This window comes from Bombina bombina, chromosome 3 (genome assembly GCF_027579735.1).
Source record: "Bombina bombina isolate aBomBom1 chromosome 3, aBomBom1.pri, whole genome shotgun sequence".
NCBI lineage: Eukaryota > Metazoa > Chordata > Amphibia > Anura > Bombinatoridae > Bombina > Bombina bombina.
In genome coordinates, this window is record NC_069501.1 from 205,511,622 (window position 1) to 205,530,502 (window position 18,881).

At 38.7% G+C, this 18,881-nt stretch overlaps 1 protein-coding gene and 1 long non-coding RNA gene across 3 annotated transcripts in view; one reads left to right on the forward strand and one right to left on the reverse strand.

Moving 5' to 3' along the window:
- The window catches only part of ASPA (aspartoacylase), an 87,959-nt gene that overhangs the window by 7,121 nt on the left and 61,957 nt on the right, over positions 1–18,881 (forward strand). For both annotated transcript variants that reach the window (XM_053706090.1, XM_053706091.1), the window contains exons 4-5: positions 7,074–7,272; positions 8,448–8,541. In XM_053706090.1, coding sequence (XP_053562065.1) covers positions 7,074–7,272; positions 8,448–8,541 — 293 coding nt within the window. The remainder of the gene's footprint in view (positions 1–7,073; positions 7,273–8,447; positions 8,542–18,881) is intronic.
- LOC128653044 (uncharacterized) overlaps positions 1–18,881 on the reverse strand; it is a 52,472-nt gene that overhangs the window by 6,441 nt on the left and 27,150 nt on the right. The gene's annotated exons all lie outside the window — the stretch shown is intronic.

Sequence of the window (18,881 nt, forward strand, 5' to 3'; positions counted from 1 at the left end):
TGTTTTGTGTGTCTGCGTCTGACAGCAACGATGCCATTTGCAACCTGTGCCAAAAGAAACTGAGTCGTGGGAAGTCCAACACCCACCTAGGTACAACTGCTTTGTGAATGCACATGATCGCACATCACAAACACCTATGGGATCAACACATGAGTACAAGCAGCACACAAACTCAAAGCCGCCATCCTCCTCCTGGTCCAGCATCTTCAGCCACGTCAACCACTGCTGTCCTCCTTGCCCCCTCTCAACCATCCGCCACTCCATGTCTCGCCTTGAGCAGTTCCTGCTCATCTGCCCATAATCAGGTGTCTGTCAAGGACATGTTTGAGCATAAGAAGCCAATGTCACAAAGTCACCCCCTTGCCCGGCATCTGACAGCTGGCTTGACTGAACTCTTAGCCCACCAGCTTTTACCATACAAGCTGGTGGAGTCTGAAGCGTTCCAAAAATTTGTAGCTATTGGGACACCGCAGTGGAAGGTACCCGGCCGAAATTTCTTTGCACAAAAGGCAATCCCCAACCTGTATTCGATTGTGCAAAAGGAAGTAATGGCATGTCTAGCACACAGTGTTGGGGCAAGGGTCCATCTGACCACTGATAGCTGGTCTGCAAAGCATGGTCAGGGCAGGTATATCACCTACACTGCGCATTGGGTAAACCTGCTGATGGCTGCCAAGCATGGAATGCGTGGCTCTGCAGAGGAGTTGGTGACACCGCCACGACTTGCAGGCAGGCCTGCTGCCACCTCCTCTACTCCTCCTACTCCATCCTCTTCCATAACCTCCTCGGCTGAGTCCTCTTCTGCTGCTGCGTCTTGCTCCACATCAACGGCACCCCCCCAGCTCCTCAGGTACTATTCCACATCTCGGATACGGCAGGGGGCTGACCTGCCTGAAAGCAGAGAGTCACACCGGACCAGCACTCCTGTCCGCCCTGAACGCACAGGTGGATCAGTGGCTGACTCCGCACCAACTGGAGATCGGCAAAGTTGTTAGTGACAACGGAAGAAATTTGGTGGCGACATTGAATTTGGGCAAGTTGATACATGTGCCGTGCATGGCACATGTGTGTAATCTGATCGTACAACGCTTTGTGCATAAGTACCCAGGCTTACAGGATGTCCTGAAGCAGGCCAGGAAGGTGTGTGGCCATTTCAGGAGTTCCTACACGGCCATGGCGCACTTTTCAGATATCCAGCGGCAAAACAACATGCCAGTGAGGCGCTTGATTTGTGACAGCCCGACACGTTGGAATTCAACACTCCTAATGTTCGACCGCCTGCTCCAACAAGAAAAAGCCGTTAACGACTATTTGTATGACCGGGGTGCTAGGATGGCCTCTGCGGAGCTGGGAATTTTTGCCACGTTACTGGACGCTCATGCGCAATGCCTGTAGGCTCATGCGTCCTTTTGAGGAGGTGACAAACCTAGTCAGTCACACCGAAGGCACCATCAGTGACATCATACCATTTGTTTTCTTCCTGGAGCGTGTCCTGCGAAGAGTGCTGGATCAGGCCATAGATGAGCGTGAAGAGGAAGAGTTGTGGTGACCATCACCACCAGAAACAGCCTTATCAGCATCGCTTGCTGGACCTGCGGCAATGCTGGAAGAGGATTGTGAGTCAGAGGAGGAATGTGGCTTTGAGGAGGAAGACCAACCACAACAGGCATCCCAGGGTGCTCGTTGTCACCTATCTGGTACCCTTGGTGTTGTACGTGGCTGGGGGGAAGAACTAACCTTCAGTGAGATCACTGAGGATGAGGGACATGAGTAGCTCGGCATCCAACCTTGTGCAAATGGGGTCTTTCATGCTGTCGTGCCTGTTGAGGGACCCTCGTATAAAAAGGCTGAAGGAGAACGACCCGTACTGGGTGTCCACACTACTAGACCCCTGGTATAAGCATAAAGTGCCTGAAATGTTACCAAATTACCGCAAGTCGGAAAGGATGCAGCAGTTCCAAAATAAATTAAAAGGTATGCTTTACACAGCATATAAGGGTGATGTCACAGCACAATGGGAATCTAACAGGGGAAGAGGTGAAAGTAATCCTCCTCCTCCCACCACCACGCCGGCAAGGACAGGGCGCTTTACAGACGTGTTGTTGATAGAGGACATGCAGAGCTTTTTAAGTCCTACGCATCGCCACAGCCCTTCCGGGTCCACCCTCAGAGAACGACTCAACCGACAGGTAGCAGACTACCTCGCCTTAACTGCAGATATCGACACTCTGAGGAGCGATGAACCCCTTGACTACTGGGTGTGCAGGCTTGACCTGTGGCCTGAGCTATCCCAATTTGTGATAGAACTTCTGGCCTGCCCGCTTCAAGTGTCTTGTCAGAAAGGACCTTCAGTGCAGCAGGAGGTATTGTCACTGAGAAGAGATGTCGCCTAGGTCAAAAAAAGTCTAGATTACCTCACCTTTATTAAGATGAATGAGGGATGGATCCCGAAAGGACTGACAGTGGCGATACATTCGACTTAAAAAGGCCTGATGAGATGAGCTGCCTTGGGCTAAAAATGGTCCACACGCTGCTGTATTTTATCTCTGAATGCCGGATGACTTGCGTGACTTATCCGCCACCAACTAGGGTTCAAGCAGCAATGTTTTAGGGCACTTTCTGCCTGGTAAACAAACATCAATTTTTCTGGCCGCTGCTACAGCAGCGGCTGCAACAATACCTAATTTTTCAGTCATGTGTACATGCCTAATTTTTCTGGCCTCTGGTGGTGCACTGTGGCTTCATAAACCAAACCAAAAAAAGGGCACATAACAGGGATTAAAGTGATAGAAATAGTACTACTTAACACACCACTCCTATCTGGTGGCACATTAGATTGCATGCACAGTGCCCCAAATTTGAAGTAGGAGGACCGACCAAGCATCTTTTTCCATCTCCCGGTTCCTAAAATCGATGCCATATACACGTCCCCTGATAAGGGACGTAACAGGGATTAAACTGATAAGAATAGTACTACTTAACACACCACTCCTATCTGGTGGCACATTAGATTGCACGCGCAGTGCCCCAAATTTGAAGTAGGAGGACCGACCTAACATCTTTTTCCGTCTCCCGGTTCCTAAAATCGATGCCATATACATGTCCCCTGATAGGGAACTTAACAGGGATTAAACTGATAGGAATAGTACTACTTAACACACCTTATAATAACGCAGAGAGAGGCAATGCAGAGAGAGGAGTCTGAAGAAGAGGAGTCAGAGGAGGAAGGTGGCTTTGAGGAGGTGGAAGACCAAACACAGCAGGCGTCCCAGGGGGCTTGTTGTCACCTTTCGGGGACCCTTGGTGTTGTACGTGGCTGGGTGGAGGAAGAGACCTTCAATGACATCAGTGAGGACAAGGAACGGGACATGGCTAGCTTGGCATCCAACCTTGTGCAAATGGGGAGTTTGCGGTTGTGCAAATGAACTGTTTGCAATTGTTTGCGGTGCGTTAAACGGGGAGTTTGGTCTGTCACTATGAAGCGGGCTTAACCCTTGCACTATCTGATCGATACAACATCATACCTGATGTTTTAAAGCACGTTATTCCAAACAATTTAGTAATGTTAGGTGATTTATGCCCTTTATGGATTAAAACCAGGCTCTGCATCAACTATGTAATTTTCCATGGGAGTTTTGCCATGGATCCCCCTCCGGCATGCCACAGTCCAGGTGTTAGTCCCCTTGAAACAACTTTTCCATCACTTTTGTGGGTTTTAAAATTCACCTGCCTATTGAAGTCAATGGCAGTTCGCCCGGTTCGGGAACTTTTGCGGAAGTTTGCGTTCGCCGTTCGCGAACCCAAATTTTTATGTTCGCGACATCACTATTGATAATTCCAAGCCACCTCTATCCCAAACTTATGTGGTTATAATTATACATGTGGTATCGCAATTCAGTTGGTTTTGCAATTCCCAAGGAAATATTGCACACACAAGTATTCCACAAACTGCCCCAATTCAATTGATATCCCAGTACTTGCAGCACAGGTTATCTCTGGCAACTGAACCTCTTTAAGCTAGTATTAGCAGTCAATCTGACCCGTTGCTCACCAGACCCTCTCTGATCCTCCCAGAGCCCACAGAAGCCATCATGTTCCGGTGAGCACAACAAGTACGTGTTTCTAGGAGAAGCGTGTACTTGGTCGGCAAAACCGCAAGATGATACCGCAAACCTGGTGAGTGAGTGATAAGCTCTGGGAGGATCAGAGAGGGTTCGATGAGCAACTGGTCAGATTGACTGCTAATACTCACTTAAGGAGGTTCAGTTGCCAGAAATAACCTGTGCTGCAAGTACTGGGGTATCGTTTGAATTGGGCAGTTTGTGGAATACTTGTGTGTGCAATATTTCCTTGCCTATTACAAAACGGTGATACTGCATGTATAATTATAACCACATAAGTTTGGGATAGAGGTACCCCATTCAATAACACTAGCAAGTGTTTGGTCTTAACAGCACGCTGTCTGGAACTTTGTTGCTCTAGATAGGAATGTTACCATAATTATTACTTTCAAGCTGTGTGTAACATTTGACCTATATACTGTATCTATAAAGTGCTGCAAATGATTAAATTGCTAACTCATTTTTTTTTTTTTTTTTACACCACTATAGTTTGTATTTGATTATGCTGGATAGGATTTACTAATACTGTAATATATTTTTTATTTTTATATATATATATATATATATATATATATATAATTTTTAAATGCTGCAAAAAAATTGCCTGCATTGTATTTATAAATAAATGGAGACTAACCATCTTCCATCGGTTAAAGCACCCCACCCAAGCTCAGGTGTGCTCATGACAGTGTAATGGATTTGTGTATTTACAGCGAGGGATTCTATTATGAAGAGCAAAAGCAGGAATGATTCAGTCCATAAAAGCAAAGTTCTTTAGTGTTAGGACCAGGCAACATTGGGATACCTTGTATGTTCATGACCGGCTATGCAGAATATGGCCATATTGTGTGACTAAGATTCCAATTTTTATATAAAAGCATAGGTGTTTTTTTGCAGGCAATTTTTTGCAGCATTTAAAAATGTGTTGTTTATTTGCAAGTGGATATATATATACTTTATTAAAGGGACACTGAACCCAATTTTTTTTCTTTCATGATTCAGATGGAGCATGCAATTTTAAGCAATTTCTAATTTACTCCTATAATCTATTTTTCTTCATTCGCTTGGTATCATTATTTGAAAAAGCAGGAATGTTAGCATAGGATTCGGCTCATTTTTGGTTTAGCACCCTGGATAGCGCTTGCTTATGGGTGGCTACATTTAGCAACCAATCAGCAAGCACTACCCAGGTTTTGAACCAAAGAAGGGCTGGCTTGTAAGCTTACATTTCTGCTTTTTAAAATAAAGATACCAAGAGAAAGAAGAAAAATTGATAATAGGAGTAAATTAGAAAGTTGTTTAAAATTGCATGCTCTCTGAATAATGAAAGAAAACAATTGGGTTCAGTATCACTTTAAAGGGATAGTAAACGCAAAAAATGTTATTGTTTAAAAAGATAGATAATCCCTTTATTTACCATTCCCCAGTTTTGCATAACCGACACTGTTATAGAAATATACTTTTTTACCTCTGTGATTACCTTGTATCTAAGCCTCTGCAGACTGCCCCCTTATTTCAGATCTTTTGACAGACTGGCATTTCAGACAATTAGTGCTGACTCTTAAATAACTCCATGTGCATGAGCACAATTTTATTTATATGAAACACATGAACTAACGCCCTCTAGCTGTGAAAAACTGTCAAATGCCTTCAGATAAGAGGCGGCCTTTAAGGGTTTAGAAATTACCATATGAGCCTACCTAGGTTTAGCTTTCAACTAAGAATAACAAGAGAACAAAGCATATTTGATGATAAAAGTAAATTTGAAAGTTGTTTAAAATGAGATGCCCTATATCTGAATCATGAAAGTTTAATTTGGGCTTTACTATCCATTTAATGTTCGAAGCTGTAACTTAAATAGACAACAGATTATTTAGGAGTTCTTGGGTGTTGCTATGATCCTAATAGATCTGGGGTTTGAGCCCAGTGAAATAATCGGCACAGTGATAACTATGTCCCTCAGATACAAATGTATGAATGCAAATATATCTGTATATACATATACTGTTTATTCATAAAGAGCCACAAACAAATCCCTATCCTGTATCTATATTCTTATGCACAAGAAAGAGAAAAGCTTTGTATAGGCTGGAAGAGCACTCAGGTTATCTGCCCTCATAGGTTAACCCAGTAGTCACTTTTTATGCAATATTTCTAATTAATGGAACATTCTAATGTTAAAATGACACGCTTAATATTGTTGCATTAGTGATCCTTTTGCATGGATGAAACACTTAATTATCTTGGGTCACTCAAAAGTACCTGTTTAAAGAACTACAGGATTTTCCTCTGGAATGCCCAACTTTTAGTTACACCTGGGAGTGACACAGTGCATGTCAAACCATTGCATTGTAGTCTTCTCTGGCAGCCAAGGATTTTCATTATTTAGTACATATGTTTATTTGTGAAATGCGTCTATTTTTAATCATTGAATTTGCTTTTTAAAATCCTCAAATATGAATAAATGGATCGACCTTGGCCATTTTAGTGACTTTCCCATTACAAAACTAACACACTGATCTGTGCTTCACATTGTAATCTTCTGTGAGACAAGCTAATGCACTTACATTTCTTGCTGAAATAAGTTGGAACTGGCATCTCACAGCAATATTATTGCCAGTTCAGCGAGGAAAGAACAAAGACCACTGCCAGACAAGCGCCTTAGACTTCTCTATAACTAAACTAACCACATACAGAGATATAAAGCTGTACAAGATGAAAAACAAAAAGATAAAAGCCTGATGGTTTCAGCTGAATTTACCAACAGAGAAATAATTTACAGAAAATAAATCCAAATAAGAAAACTATCGAGCACATCATTTTTGAAGCATGGCAAATGAGTGGTTTTATAGTGTACAATGTGTGTTAATTTTTATACTGCTTTTTATTTATAGTTGAGATTAACATAATAATGACTTTTTTTGTAGCTTAATAAGTTTCTACTTTATATAGTAAGAAAGAGAATTCTGTGAACTTGCCTTATGAAGTGAAGAGAGCTCAGTATATCAACTCAATATTTGGGCCCAAGGGAAGTGATGATGCGTATGACGTGATACTTGACCTTCACAATACAACGTCATGCATGGGTGCCACACTCATTCTTGAGGATTCTAAAGATGACTTTACAATTCAGATGATTCATTATATTCAGGTAAAATTATTATGGAACTATTATTAACTATTTGATAGCTTTGCTCAATAAAATACACTGAAAATATTTTTCTTATCTGCTTTTCTGTCCCTATATTTTTCTATGGCAAGTCATGGGTTTGAGCGATACCAGAAGAAGTTTCAAAAAGAACCTAAGCAGTATATAACATTTTTCTACCCCATGTTGTCACATGACAGGAAATAGTGCTGTAGACATGTGCCCACTCCTGAACTTACCTTCCTGCAAGAAAACAATGAAAAATTGATAAAGGAAGTACATAGGAAAGTTGTTTAAAAAATGTATGTTATATCTGAATCATGAAAGAAACAGTTTTATGTCCCTTGTGCATGGTCGAAAAATTTGGTTCGATTCGGATTTGTTCGGATCGATTCGAATTCGGAAATATTCTAATGAATTAGTTTCGGATTCGAATAAATTTGGCTGGATTCGGTTCAATTCGGTATGTTAGGTGGGATGTGCTGTGTATTAGACTAGTATTATGTACTGTATATTAGGTGTAACCCATAGCCCCATAGCAGAGTGATATGACCTAATATACTGTACAATACTATTGTACTCCATGGCCATCCGAATTTATTCGGTACTACCGTAATTCAGAAATTAGAATCGATCCGAATTTAACAAATTCGTCCGAATTTGGATTCGGAACGAATCGAAACGCACACGTCTAGCGCTAATCCCCACAAACCAGCAGTGGTCTGCGGGTCCCGAACAGTACTTTAGTTTGTGTTTAAACCCCTTGTGGGGGTTAAACAAGTATCATTAATGTGTCACCAGTGTTACAATTCCATTTCTTTTAAGTTTATGACTTGTATAGTTCTATTTGAGAAAGATTTATCAAGAGCAGGCATTTTGCTATCACCATGAAATGCATTTAATTATGAATTATCCTAAAACAAATTGTCTGATTACAAAAGAGTAATTCGTTTTTAAGAGAAACAGCAAAAAGGGATTGTTTTTATTTATCTGTTTGAGGAGTCGGGTTCAGCTTGAGTGTGATTTTGTCCAAAACAAAAACCGTGAGCACAGCTGTTCAAATGTCACGCAATATCAAACTAAAATCAAGTATGTGTGAGTGACAGCCTCTGTCAAACCTGTTAAATGTGTTTAGTGATTCTTAATTATGGCAACATGACTAAGTGTTTTTGTTACAGAAATTCATGGCTCCAGTGCCCTGCCCTGTGTTGTTACTTGAGCTTCCTTCCATGAAATATGCTTCTACTCGCACTATAGCAAAGCATCCCCTGGGTAAGCTTACAGTCATCATTTGTTAAGATATATGTGTAAGGAGTAACTGTTTTAGTAGAATGCATTAAAGGGACAGTCTACTTGACATTTTGTATTGTTTAAAGGGATAGTAAACACCAAAAATGTTATTAAAAAAGATAAATAATCCCTTTATTTATCATTCCCCAGTTTTGCATAACCAATATACTTTTTTACCTCTGTAATTACCTTGTATCTAAGCTTCTGCAGACTGCCCACTTATTTCAGTTCTTTTGACAGACTTGCATTTCAGGCAATTAGTGCTGACTCTTAAATAACTGCACAATGTTATTTATAGGAAACACATGAACTAAAGCCCCCTAGCTGTGGAAAAACTCAAATGCATTCAGATAAGAGGCGGCCTTCAAGGGCTTAGAAATTAGTGTATGGGCCTGCCTAGGTTTAGCTTTCAACTAAGAATACCAAGAGAACAAAGCAAATTTGATGATAAAAGTAAATGTGAAAGTTGTTTAAAATGACATGCCCTATCTGAATTATGAAAGTTTAATTTGGACCTTTTAAAAAGATAATCCATTTATTATCCATTCCTCAGTTTAGTTATATTAATACACATTTTATCTCTGTGATTACCATCATTATTTTGAATCTAAGCCTCTGCAGACCGCTCCCATATCTCAGTTCTTTTGACAGACTTGCATTTTAGCGAATCAGTGCTGACTCATAAATAACTCCACAGGAATGAGCTTATGAACTAGCTGTGTCTAACTGTGAAAATCTAAGACTACCAAGAGAACAAAGCAAATTTGATGATAAAAATAAATTTTAAGTTGTTTAAACTTGTATGCCCTATCTCAATCATCAGTTTAATTTTGACTTGACTGTCCCTTTTAATTTGTAGACCTGTCAGTTTCAATGTGCTTTAATTTACAAATGTAAAGAAAGTGTTGACACAGTAAATTAAAGGGACAGTCTAGGCCAAAATAAACTTTCATGATTCAGATAGAGCATGTAATTTTAAACAATTTTCCAATTTACTTTTATCACCAATTTTGCTTTGTTCTCTTGGTATTCTTAGTTGAAAGCTTAACCTAGGAGGTTCATGTGCTAATTTCTTAGACCTTGAAGCCCACCTCTTTCAGATTGCATTTTAACAGTTTTTCCCCACTAGAGGGTGTTAGTTCACGTATTTCATATAGATAACACTGTGCTTGTGCACGAGAAGTTATCTGGGAGCAGGCACTGATTGGCTAGACTGCAAGTCTGTCAAAAGAACTGAAAAAAGGGGCAGTTTACAGAGGCTTAGATACAAGATAATAACAGAGGTTAAAAGTATATTATTATAACTGTGTTGGTTATGGAAAACTGGGAAATGGGTAATAAAGGGATTATCTATCTTTTAAAGCAATAACAATTCTGGTGTATACTGTCCCTTTAAGTTAATATACACAATGGTCCCTCTTGCTTTAAAAGGGACAGTCTACACTGATAATAAAGTGATATAGTTGGAATACTTACCCTCAGAATATTCTTTTTTACCTGCTTCACAGATTGCAGTCCACGACGGAGTACAATATATTTTAGAATGTTTTGTGCTGTTCTCAAAGTAAAGATGGCCACCTAAAGGGACACTGAACCCACATTTTTTTCTTTCATGATTCAGATAGAGCATGCAATTTTCTAATTCACTCCTATTATCAATTTTTCTTCATTCTCTTGCTATCTTTATTTGAAAAGCAAGAATGTAAGTTTAGAAGCCGACCCATTTTTGGTTCACAACCTGGTTTGTGCTTGCTGATTGGTGGCTAAATGCACCCACCATTAAACAGGTGCTGTCCAGGGTCTGAACCAAAACATGGCTGGCTCATTAGCTTAGATGCCTTCTTTTTCAAATAAAGATAGCAAGAGAACAAAGAAAATTTGATAATAGGAGACGGAGTAAATTAGAAAGTTGCTTGAAATCGCATGCTCTATCTGAATCGGGAAAGAAAACATTTGGGTTTAGTGTCCCTTTAACTCTGCCTAGGCTTCACATCCCTGTTACAGCACAGTATCTACATCCCTCAATTTAAGGTAGAATTGCAAATAATCTTTCTCGTGCGTGCCCTGTGTTCTGCGCATGCGTTTTTTGCCCACAGTGATGTCACCGGTCGTGTGATATCCGGAACGTTACAGGGCATCACATTAGTTCCCACGGATGAGTAACGCTGCATCAGACAACATCGGATTGTATTTCATGGCAGCACCATTTTATTGGCAAACATTTTTTTACCGGTAATTTTATTTTTTATATATTTAGGTCTGTTTATATAAACAAGCACAATATACATGGCATTACTATTATGGAATAAAGAAAACAAATTTAAATGTGAACACTACTGCATATGGCAGTGACACATAGCAATGCAGCTCACTCTAGCAGCAAATACAGCAGAGCAAAACACAAAAGTTGCATGCAGCTGGAAGAGCTGGTCCAATACCAAAAATGCTCGCCAGCTCTTCCGGTATTGCCCTGCTAGTATTGGGTAGTATGCCGGGCCGCCATCAGGGGGTGACAGGGGTGACTCCTGTCAGGGGCCCAAAGGTTCAGGGGGCCCCATGAGGCAAGAACAACTATTTTTAAAAAAATAAATTTTGGCAGCCACCAGAGGGTGCTGCAGCAGAGTGCTATTGAGCATGGGAAATGTTATTACAAGGAGTAAAGCATTAGCATTTAAGAGAATTTCTGAGTGTGTACTAAACCACTATGCACAGTGTGAGACAGACTTGGCACTTAAGTTTGTACAGTGTGTGCCTTAGTCAGATGGCAGACTTTCATTTGCAGAGGAGGTAGGACTTGCTTAGTAAATGTTTTTTTTATTTCTTTGCGCAATTTTGGATTCTAACTTTAGTGTAGTAGAAGTTGTATGGTGGGGAAGGGGGTCCATAAAAACAATTTTCCAATATGCAGCAGTGTATTTATGATTATTTGACAATGCTGTAGAAATTCTATATTTAAAGCTATGCAGAAATGTTTCCTCCTCAATACAAAAATGGTAGGTGACCTTTTGGCAGATATGATTTTTTTTTTTTTATTAAAAAATAAATAAATAAATATATATATATATATATATATATATATATATATATATATATATATATATATATATATTATTACATTCCAGTTTACTGCCCCTTTATGCAAGGACTTTCCAGATGCAAGGAGGCATTTTATCTAATATTTGTTACATCTGCATAAAATGTTACTCTCAGACTAAGATTGCTCAGTGTTTGATATGAGGCAGGTTAATGTAACACTGTTCAGTTTACACTACAGCTGACTTAATTTTGAAATACATACAAACAAGCCTAAATCCTGCATTTAACCATATCTAATGGTATGAGACTGAGTACCACAGCTTATGGTTCCACCAAGACCATATACAACAGCACAGCATTTTCAAAATCCATAATTACAGCTGACAGATGGAAACATTTGTACACCATATTTGAAGTGGTGCTCTTGGTTGGGGAAAATGTTGAAAACAAACAAACATATGTCAACCTTTTTAAAAGTACTTTTCTTCATCTAGCCATCTACCTAGATCATTAATGTACAATTTTGAATTCACAGAATTATTTTTGTTTGCTCATTTACAAATATGATTCTTTAAAAAGTGATCTCTTCTGCATTTTTTTTATTATGCATGCGTGCAGAAATTTTACCTCCTGAGAGTGTTTCTGTGGGTGTCTCTGTTAATGTATTTGTGCTTTTTGTTTGTGTCTCTATGAGTGTGTATGTATTTTTTTTTCTTTGGATCTTTCTGTGAGGGTCTGTGCGTATGTCTTTGTGCTTTTTCTATGGGTGTCTCTGTGAGGGTATGTGTATTTATGTATTTGTGTATTTTCAATGGATGCCTCTGTGAGGGTGGGTGTGTATGTCTTTGTGTGTTTTTTCTGTGGATGTCTCTGTGAGGGTGTGTGTATGTCTGCATTTTCTGTGGGTGTCTCTTTGAGTGTGTTTATGTCTGTGCCTTTTCTGTGGGTGTCTCTCTGTGAGAGTGTGGATATCTGTGTGTTTTCTGTGGATGTCTCAGTGAGGGTGTGTGTGTATGTATGTCTGTTTTATGTGGTTGTCTCTCTGTGTGTGTATGTCTGTGTGTTTTCTGTCGGTGTCTCTCTCTGTGTGTGTTTGTATGTCTTTGTCTGTTTTCTGAAGCTGTCTCTGTCGGTGTTTCCTTGGGTGTATGTGCAAGTTTGTGTTTGAGTTTGTGTGTGTCCATTGTCTGTTCCTTTTTAGGACATTTTCACCATACTACTGATTATTCACATCTTTCTACAGACTGAGACTAATGAGACCTTTCCGGAAGTCACCAATCCACCATTTAACCTTTTAAATGATTGTTTAGGCAGTTCATGGCCCTTTCTTTCAGCCACTGCATGCTGTTGTCATCATTTAGTTGGCATCTTCCTTGACAAAAAGATAATCAGAACTCCATATTTTGTTTTGTAAATCTCCTTTTTTGACAAAACTGTAGTCTACCTCATTACTTGTCACTGTTGTCAGATCAATGTAAACAAGTGCTGGGTGTCTGTTTGGGTGTCTGTATCTGAGTGTCTTTGTGTGTTTCTTTGTGTGTCTGCTAGAGTGTCTATATGTGTGCATGTGTGTTTCAGTCTATGAGTGTGTCTGTGTGTTTCTGTGTTACTGCCTTTACAACATTTCCAAGTTTGACTACACTTAAGAATAAAAAGCATATATACGTTTTAGTCACTTGGTCAAAAATTGCACAAGTCAAAGGGGGGGGGGGGGCCTTGATCAATGGTTAAGTCAGGGGCCCCAAAATTTCTAGTAGCGGCCCTGAGTGTGCGCATGCACAGTAGGTATCATGCAACGTTGTGACATTGACTACCACGGGCACGAGAGTGATGCAAAAGAGAAATAAAACAGTGGTGAAAAAACGGCTGTAGGAGGAGTTCAGGGGCCATCTTTAGTGTAAGAACAGCGCCAACATTTTGAAATTTATTACAGTCCAGTGTGCATTGCATCCTGTGAAGCAGGCAAAAACTAAATAATCTGGGGGCAAGTATTTGAACTATCCTATTTAAATATCAGTGTAGATTGTCCCTTTAATTTATATTTGTGTATTAATTATGATTGTTACTTTATTATTTTGTTCTTTTGTTGCTCAATATATTTGAGATTGAAAGGATCCAATAACATATAAAATCTAAATGTTTTTATAAGTAAATAATCCTTTGTTTAAAAATATACTCAATACTTTAAAAATCTAATAAAGGGTTGTTTTGAACATTGAACTATAAAACAGGAGGTGTTATAAGATTTAAAAAAATATTGATTCATTCTACAGTACTTAAAATGTACTTAAAATTGTCAGATTATGTGATGTTGAAATGTTGCAAATCTGTACATATAAGATGAGTATAGTTTAGGATTTTATGTAATGTTATTTCATTAGTTTCTTAAAAATGTAATGATTTTAATGTTACAGAACCACATTAAGGGTGAGTTTACATTGGTGGTGTTAATTATACAGTATATATATTTTTGAGCCGTATAGATAGACACAAAAGTTGCATGTAAGGGTAATAGCTATCTGGGAGACTCCCCTTTCAGTCACTAGTGTGACGTCACAACCTGTCAGATCATCGCGGGTATTTCAGCTGGGGTGAGAACGCTGCACAATACACACTGGTTTGAAATTGTGTCCTAGAACGCGGTACACTAATACAGATCAAGGTGTGTATTCTATGACATTTGGTATGCAATAGAAATTATGTGTGTCAATGCGGACAGATACCATTTGTTTTAAACAATAAACACATGTTTATGCTACATCGTTGTAATGAATTTCCTTATCTTATGATATATACAGTATATATATATATATATATATATATATATATATATATATATATATATATATATATATATATATATATATATATATATATACACAGTATATATATATATGTTTTATGTAAAAGTTTAGGCACCCCTGACAATTTCCATGATTTTCATTTTTAAATAATTGGGTGTTTGGATTAGCAATTTAATTTTGATCTATCAAATAACTAAAGGACACAGTAATATTTCAGTAGTGAAATGAGGTTTATTGGATTAACTGAAAATGTGCAATATGCATCAAAGCTAAATTAGACAGGTGCATAAATTTGGGCACCCTTCTCATTTTTATTTGAATACCTGTAACTACCTAGCACTGATTAATTGGAACACACAATTGGTTTGGTGAGCCCATTAAGCCTTGAGCTTCATAGAAAGGTGCACCCAATCATGAGAAAAGGTATTTAAGGTGGCCAATTGCAAGTTGTTGTTCTCTTTGACTCTCATCTGAAGAGTGGCAACATGGGGGCCTCAATACAACTCTAAAATGACCTGAAAACAAGAATTGTTCAACATTATGGTTTAGGGAAATACTGCAAAAAGCTATTGCGGAGATTTTAGCTGTCAGTGTCCACTGTGAGGAACATAGTGAGGAAATGGAAGACCACAGGCACAGTTCTTAAGGTCAGAAGTGGCAGGCCGAGTAAAATATTGGAGAGGCAAAGGATGGTGAGAACGGTCAAAAACAGCCCACAGACCACCTCCAAAGACCTACAACATCATCTTGCTGCAGATGGTGTCACTGTGCATCGTTCAACAATTCAGCGCTTTTTGCACAAGGAGAAGCTGTATGGGAGAGTGATGCGGAAGAAGCCTTTTCTGCGCACACGCCACAAACAGAGTCGCTTGAGGTATGCAAACCCACATTTGGACAAGCCATCTTTATTTTGGAAGAAGGTGCTGTGGACTGATGAAACAAAGATTGAGTTATTTGGTCATAACAAGGGCGTTATGCATGGTGGCAAAAGAGCACAGCGTTCCAAGACAAACACTTGCTACCCACAGTAAAATTTGGTGGATGTTACATCATTCTGTGGGGCTGTGTGGTCAGTGCCGGTACTGGGAATCTTATCAAAGTTGACGGTCGCATGGATTCCACTCAATATCAGCAGATACTTGAGAATAATGTTGAGGAATCAGTCACAAAGTTGAAGTTACGCCGGGGCTGGATATTTCAACAAGACAACGACCCAAAACTCTGCTTAAAATCTACACATTTGTGCAGAGGAACATGTACAATCTTCTGGAATGGCCATCCTCGTCCACAGACCTAAATATCATTGAAAATCTGTGGGGTGATTTGAAGCGGGCTGTCCATGCGCGGCAACCATCAAACCTAACTGAACTGGAGATGTTTTGCAAGGAGGAATGGTTCAAAATACCTTCATCCAGAATCCAGACACTCCTTACAGGCTATAGGAAGCGTCTAGAGACTGTTATTTCTGCTAAATATTGATGCAATATTTCTGTTGGGGTGCCCAAATTTATGCACCTGTCTAATTTCGTTTTGATGCATATTGCACATTTTCTGTTAATCCAATAAACCTCATTTCACCACTGAAATATTACGGTGTCCTTCAGTTATTTGATAGATCAAAATGAAATTGCTGATCCAAACACCCAATTAATTATAAATGAAAATCATGGAAATTGTCAGGGGTGCCTAAACTTTTGCATACAACTGTGTGTATGTGTATATATATATATATATATATATATATATATATATATATATATATATATATATATATATATATATATATATATATATATATATATATATATATATATAAATTGGCATAGACAAGGGCACTCAAAGGACATTATGTAATCCACAAAAGTTTTCTTTATTAAACAAAAAACTTTACAAACAGTTCATACCTTTTTCTCAAATTTCCCATTGTGTATGTACTATATATATATATATATATATATATATATATATATATATATATATACAGTATCTCACAAAAGTGAGTACACCTCTCACATTTTTGTAAATATTTTATTATATATTTTCATGTGACAACACTGAAGAAATGATACATTGCTAAAATGTAAAGTAGTGTGTACAGTCTGTATAACAGTGTAAATTTGATGTCCCTTCAAAATAACTCAACACAGCCATTAATGTCTAAACCATTTGCAACAAAAGTGAGTACACCCCTAATTGGAAATGTCCAAATTGGGCCCTATTAGCAATTTTCGCTCCCCAGTGTCATGTTACAAGGTCTCAGGTGTGAATGGGGAGCAGGTGTGTTAAATTTGGTGTTATCGCTTTTACACTCTCTCATACTGGTCACTGGAAGTTCAACACGGCACCTCATGGCAAAGAACTCTCTGAGGATCTAAAAAAAAGAATTGTTTCTCTACATAAAGATAGGAGAAATAGTGTATAGAGCGCCAAGGAGGCTAAGTGTAAAAAGTGAAAATTTATTACGATTGTCTAAAATGACTCTAAATCCCTGTTTGGGGGATAGATACAAAGTAAATTACACAATAAATGTAAAACACTTAACCCCTTAATGACCACAATGTACCCTGTATGTCACTGGTCATTAAGGGTTTTTTCAGGACATAATAGCACAAGTCTAGCAAAAAGACGCTATTAATACTCTCCCTCCAGCAGGCTTTGTGGAATAGAGCAGTCTCAACACTGGTGGCAAGACCACGCTATAAAACAATCAAGTCCCAAAAAAAGGCCAGTGACATACAGGGTACGTCGCTGGTCCTTAAGGGGTTAAATAAAAAGCACAATATATGGTTAGCACAATATATAATTAAAACCACATATTAAAACCACATATTAAAACACCATGTAGGTGGGAAATTAGGCTCAGTCTAGGCTCTGTAAGGTGCACCTTATGAGTATAAGGACCGATAAGGACTTGACTAAAAACAGTCAGTAATGTTCCAATAGCTGACGTATTCCAGATGGTGATGATTAAAAAATGAGTGTTCAAAAATATAATTTGTGAAAAAATGTGTGGAAAAGATTCCAAAAGACGTCCAAGACGTACAAAAAACGAAAAACAAAAAAGAAATATATATCAGGTGTGGTGAAAAAACTCCCCAAAAATTGAGTGTGAAAATGTGAATTCAATCAGTGGAAAAGAAAGTCATTTGGTAAGCGTTATTCCTTTTTCCAACTTTTGTTTTTAGCCGTATTGCACTATTTGTTATATGTTTTTACAGGTTATAGGAAGAAAATACGACTCGGCTCCAAAGAGGAACACATCACCCCACAGAGGGATCTATATCTACTATTAACACTTTGGAATAACTTTCTTTTCCACTGATTGAATTCACATTTTCACACTCAATGTTTTGGGAGTTTTTTCACCACACCTGTGTGTATGTATAACAAGACTTTCCCCAATCCAGGAGATGACAATTACAAACAATAATCCTTTTGAGGAACAATGTCCTGATTTTTCATAGGGGGAAGTATCTCTATTTAGGGAGCCGGAACATAGTGAAACCAAACCCAGCTGTCATATAATCATAAGTTCATTATAACGATGTCGCATAAACATGTGTTTATTGTTTAAACCAAATGGTATCTGTCCGCATTGACACACATAATTTCTATTGCATACCAAATGTCATAGAATACACACCTTAATCTGTATTAGTGTACCGCGTTCTAGGACACCATTCCAAACCAGTGTGTATCGTGCAGCGTTCTCACCCCAGCTGAAATACCCGCAATGATCTGACAGTTCGTGACATCACACTAGTGACTGAAAGGGGAGTCTCCCAGATCGCTATTACCCTTACGTGCAACTTTTGTGTCTATCTATACGGCTCAAAAAAAAAAAAAGCCTGTTGTTACATAGTGCCAGTTTAAACCTCAGTGCAATCTTGCTAGGCATATGATACTTATTGACAGACACATGAGCCTTCCATGATATTAACCCAAATGAGGACTGATCTAAAGTTTTGTGGTCATATTACCTACCAACATTGGTTAGCCCTACTGTGTCACACATCCCCAGATCCTTACAATAAATCTATTGTTGGCCTATATGGACTATGCAATATTTTGATGATCATACAGTATATAACCTTGACCATTTGACTATAAGAGATTAAATTCAAAACCATCCAAACCACAAAATGAACGTAGATTTAATACGTTCATTGGGGCAACTCCCTATGTCACAAACAAATAGTCCCTGGCCTTTCGAAGAGCAGGAGAGAGTATTGGCATAAAGGATAAGCACTATTATTAAACCCCTGACAGGCATATATATGCACACGCAGAGCTTGTAAAGTGCAGTTATCACATTGTCCGGGACGAGTTAGGAAAATTGGTCTTAAAGGGACATGAAACCCAAAATTTTTCTTTCATGATTTAAATTGTGCTTATAATTTTAAATAACTTTCCAATTTACTTCTATGATCAATTTTGGTTCATTCGCTTGGTATTCTTTATTAAAGGGACACTAAAGTCAAA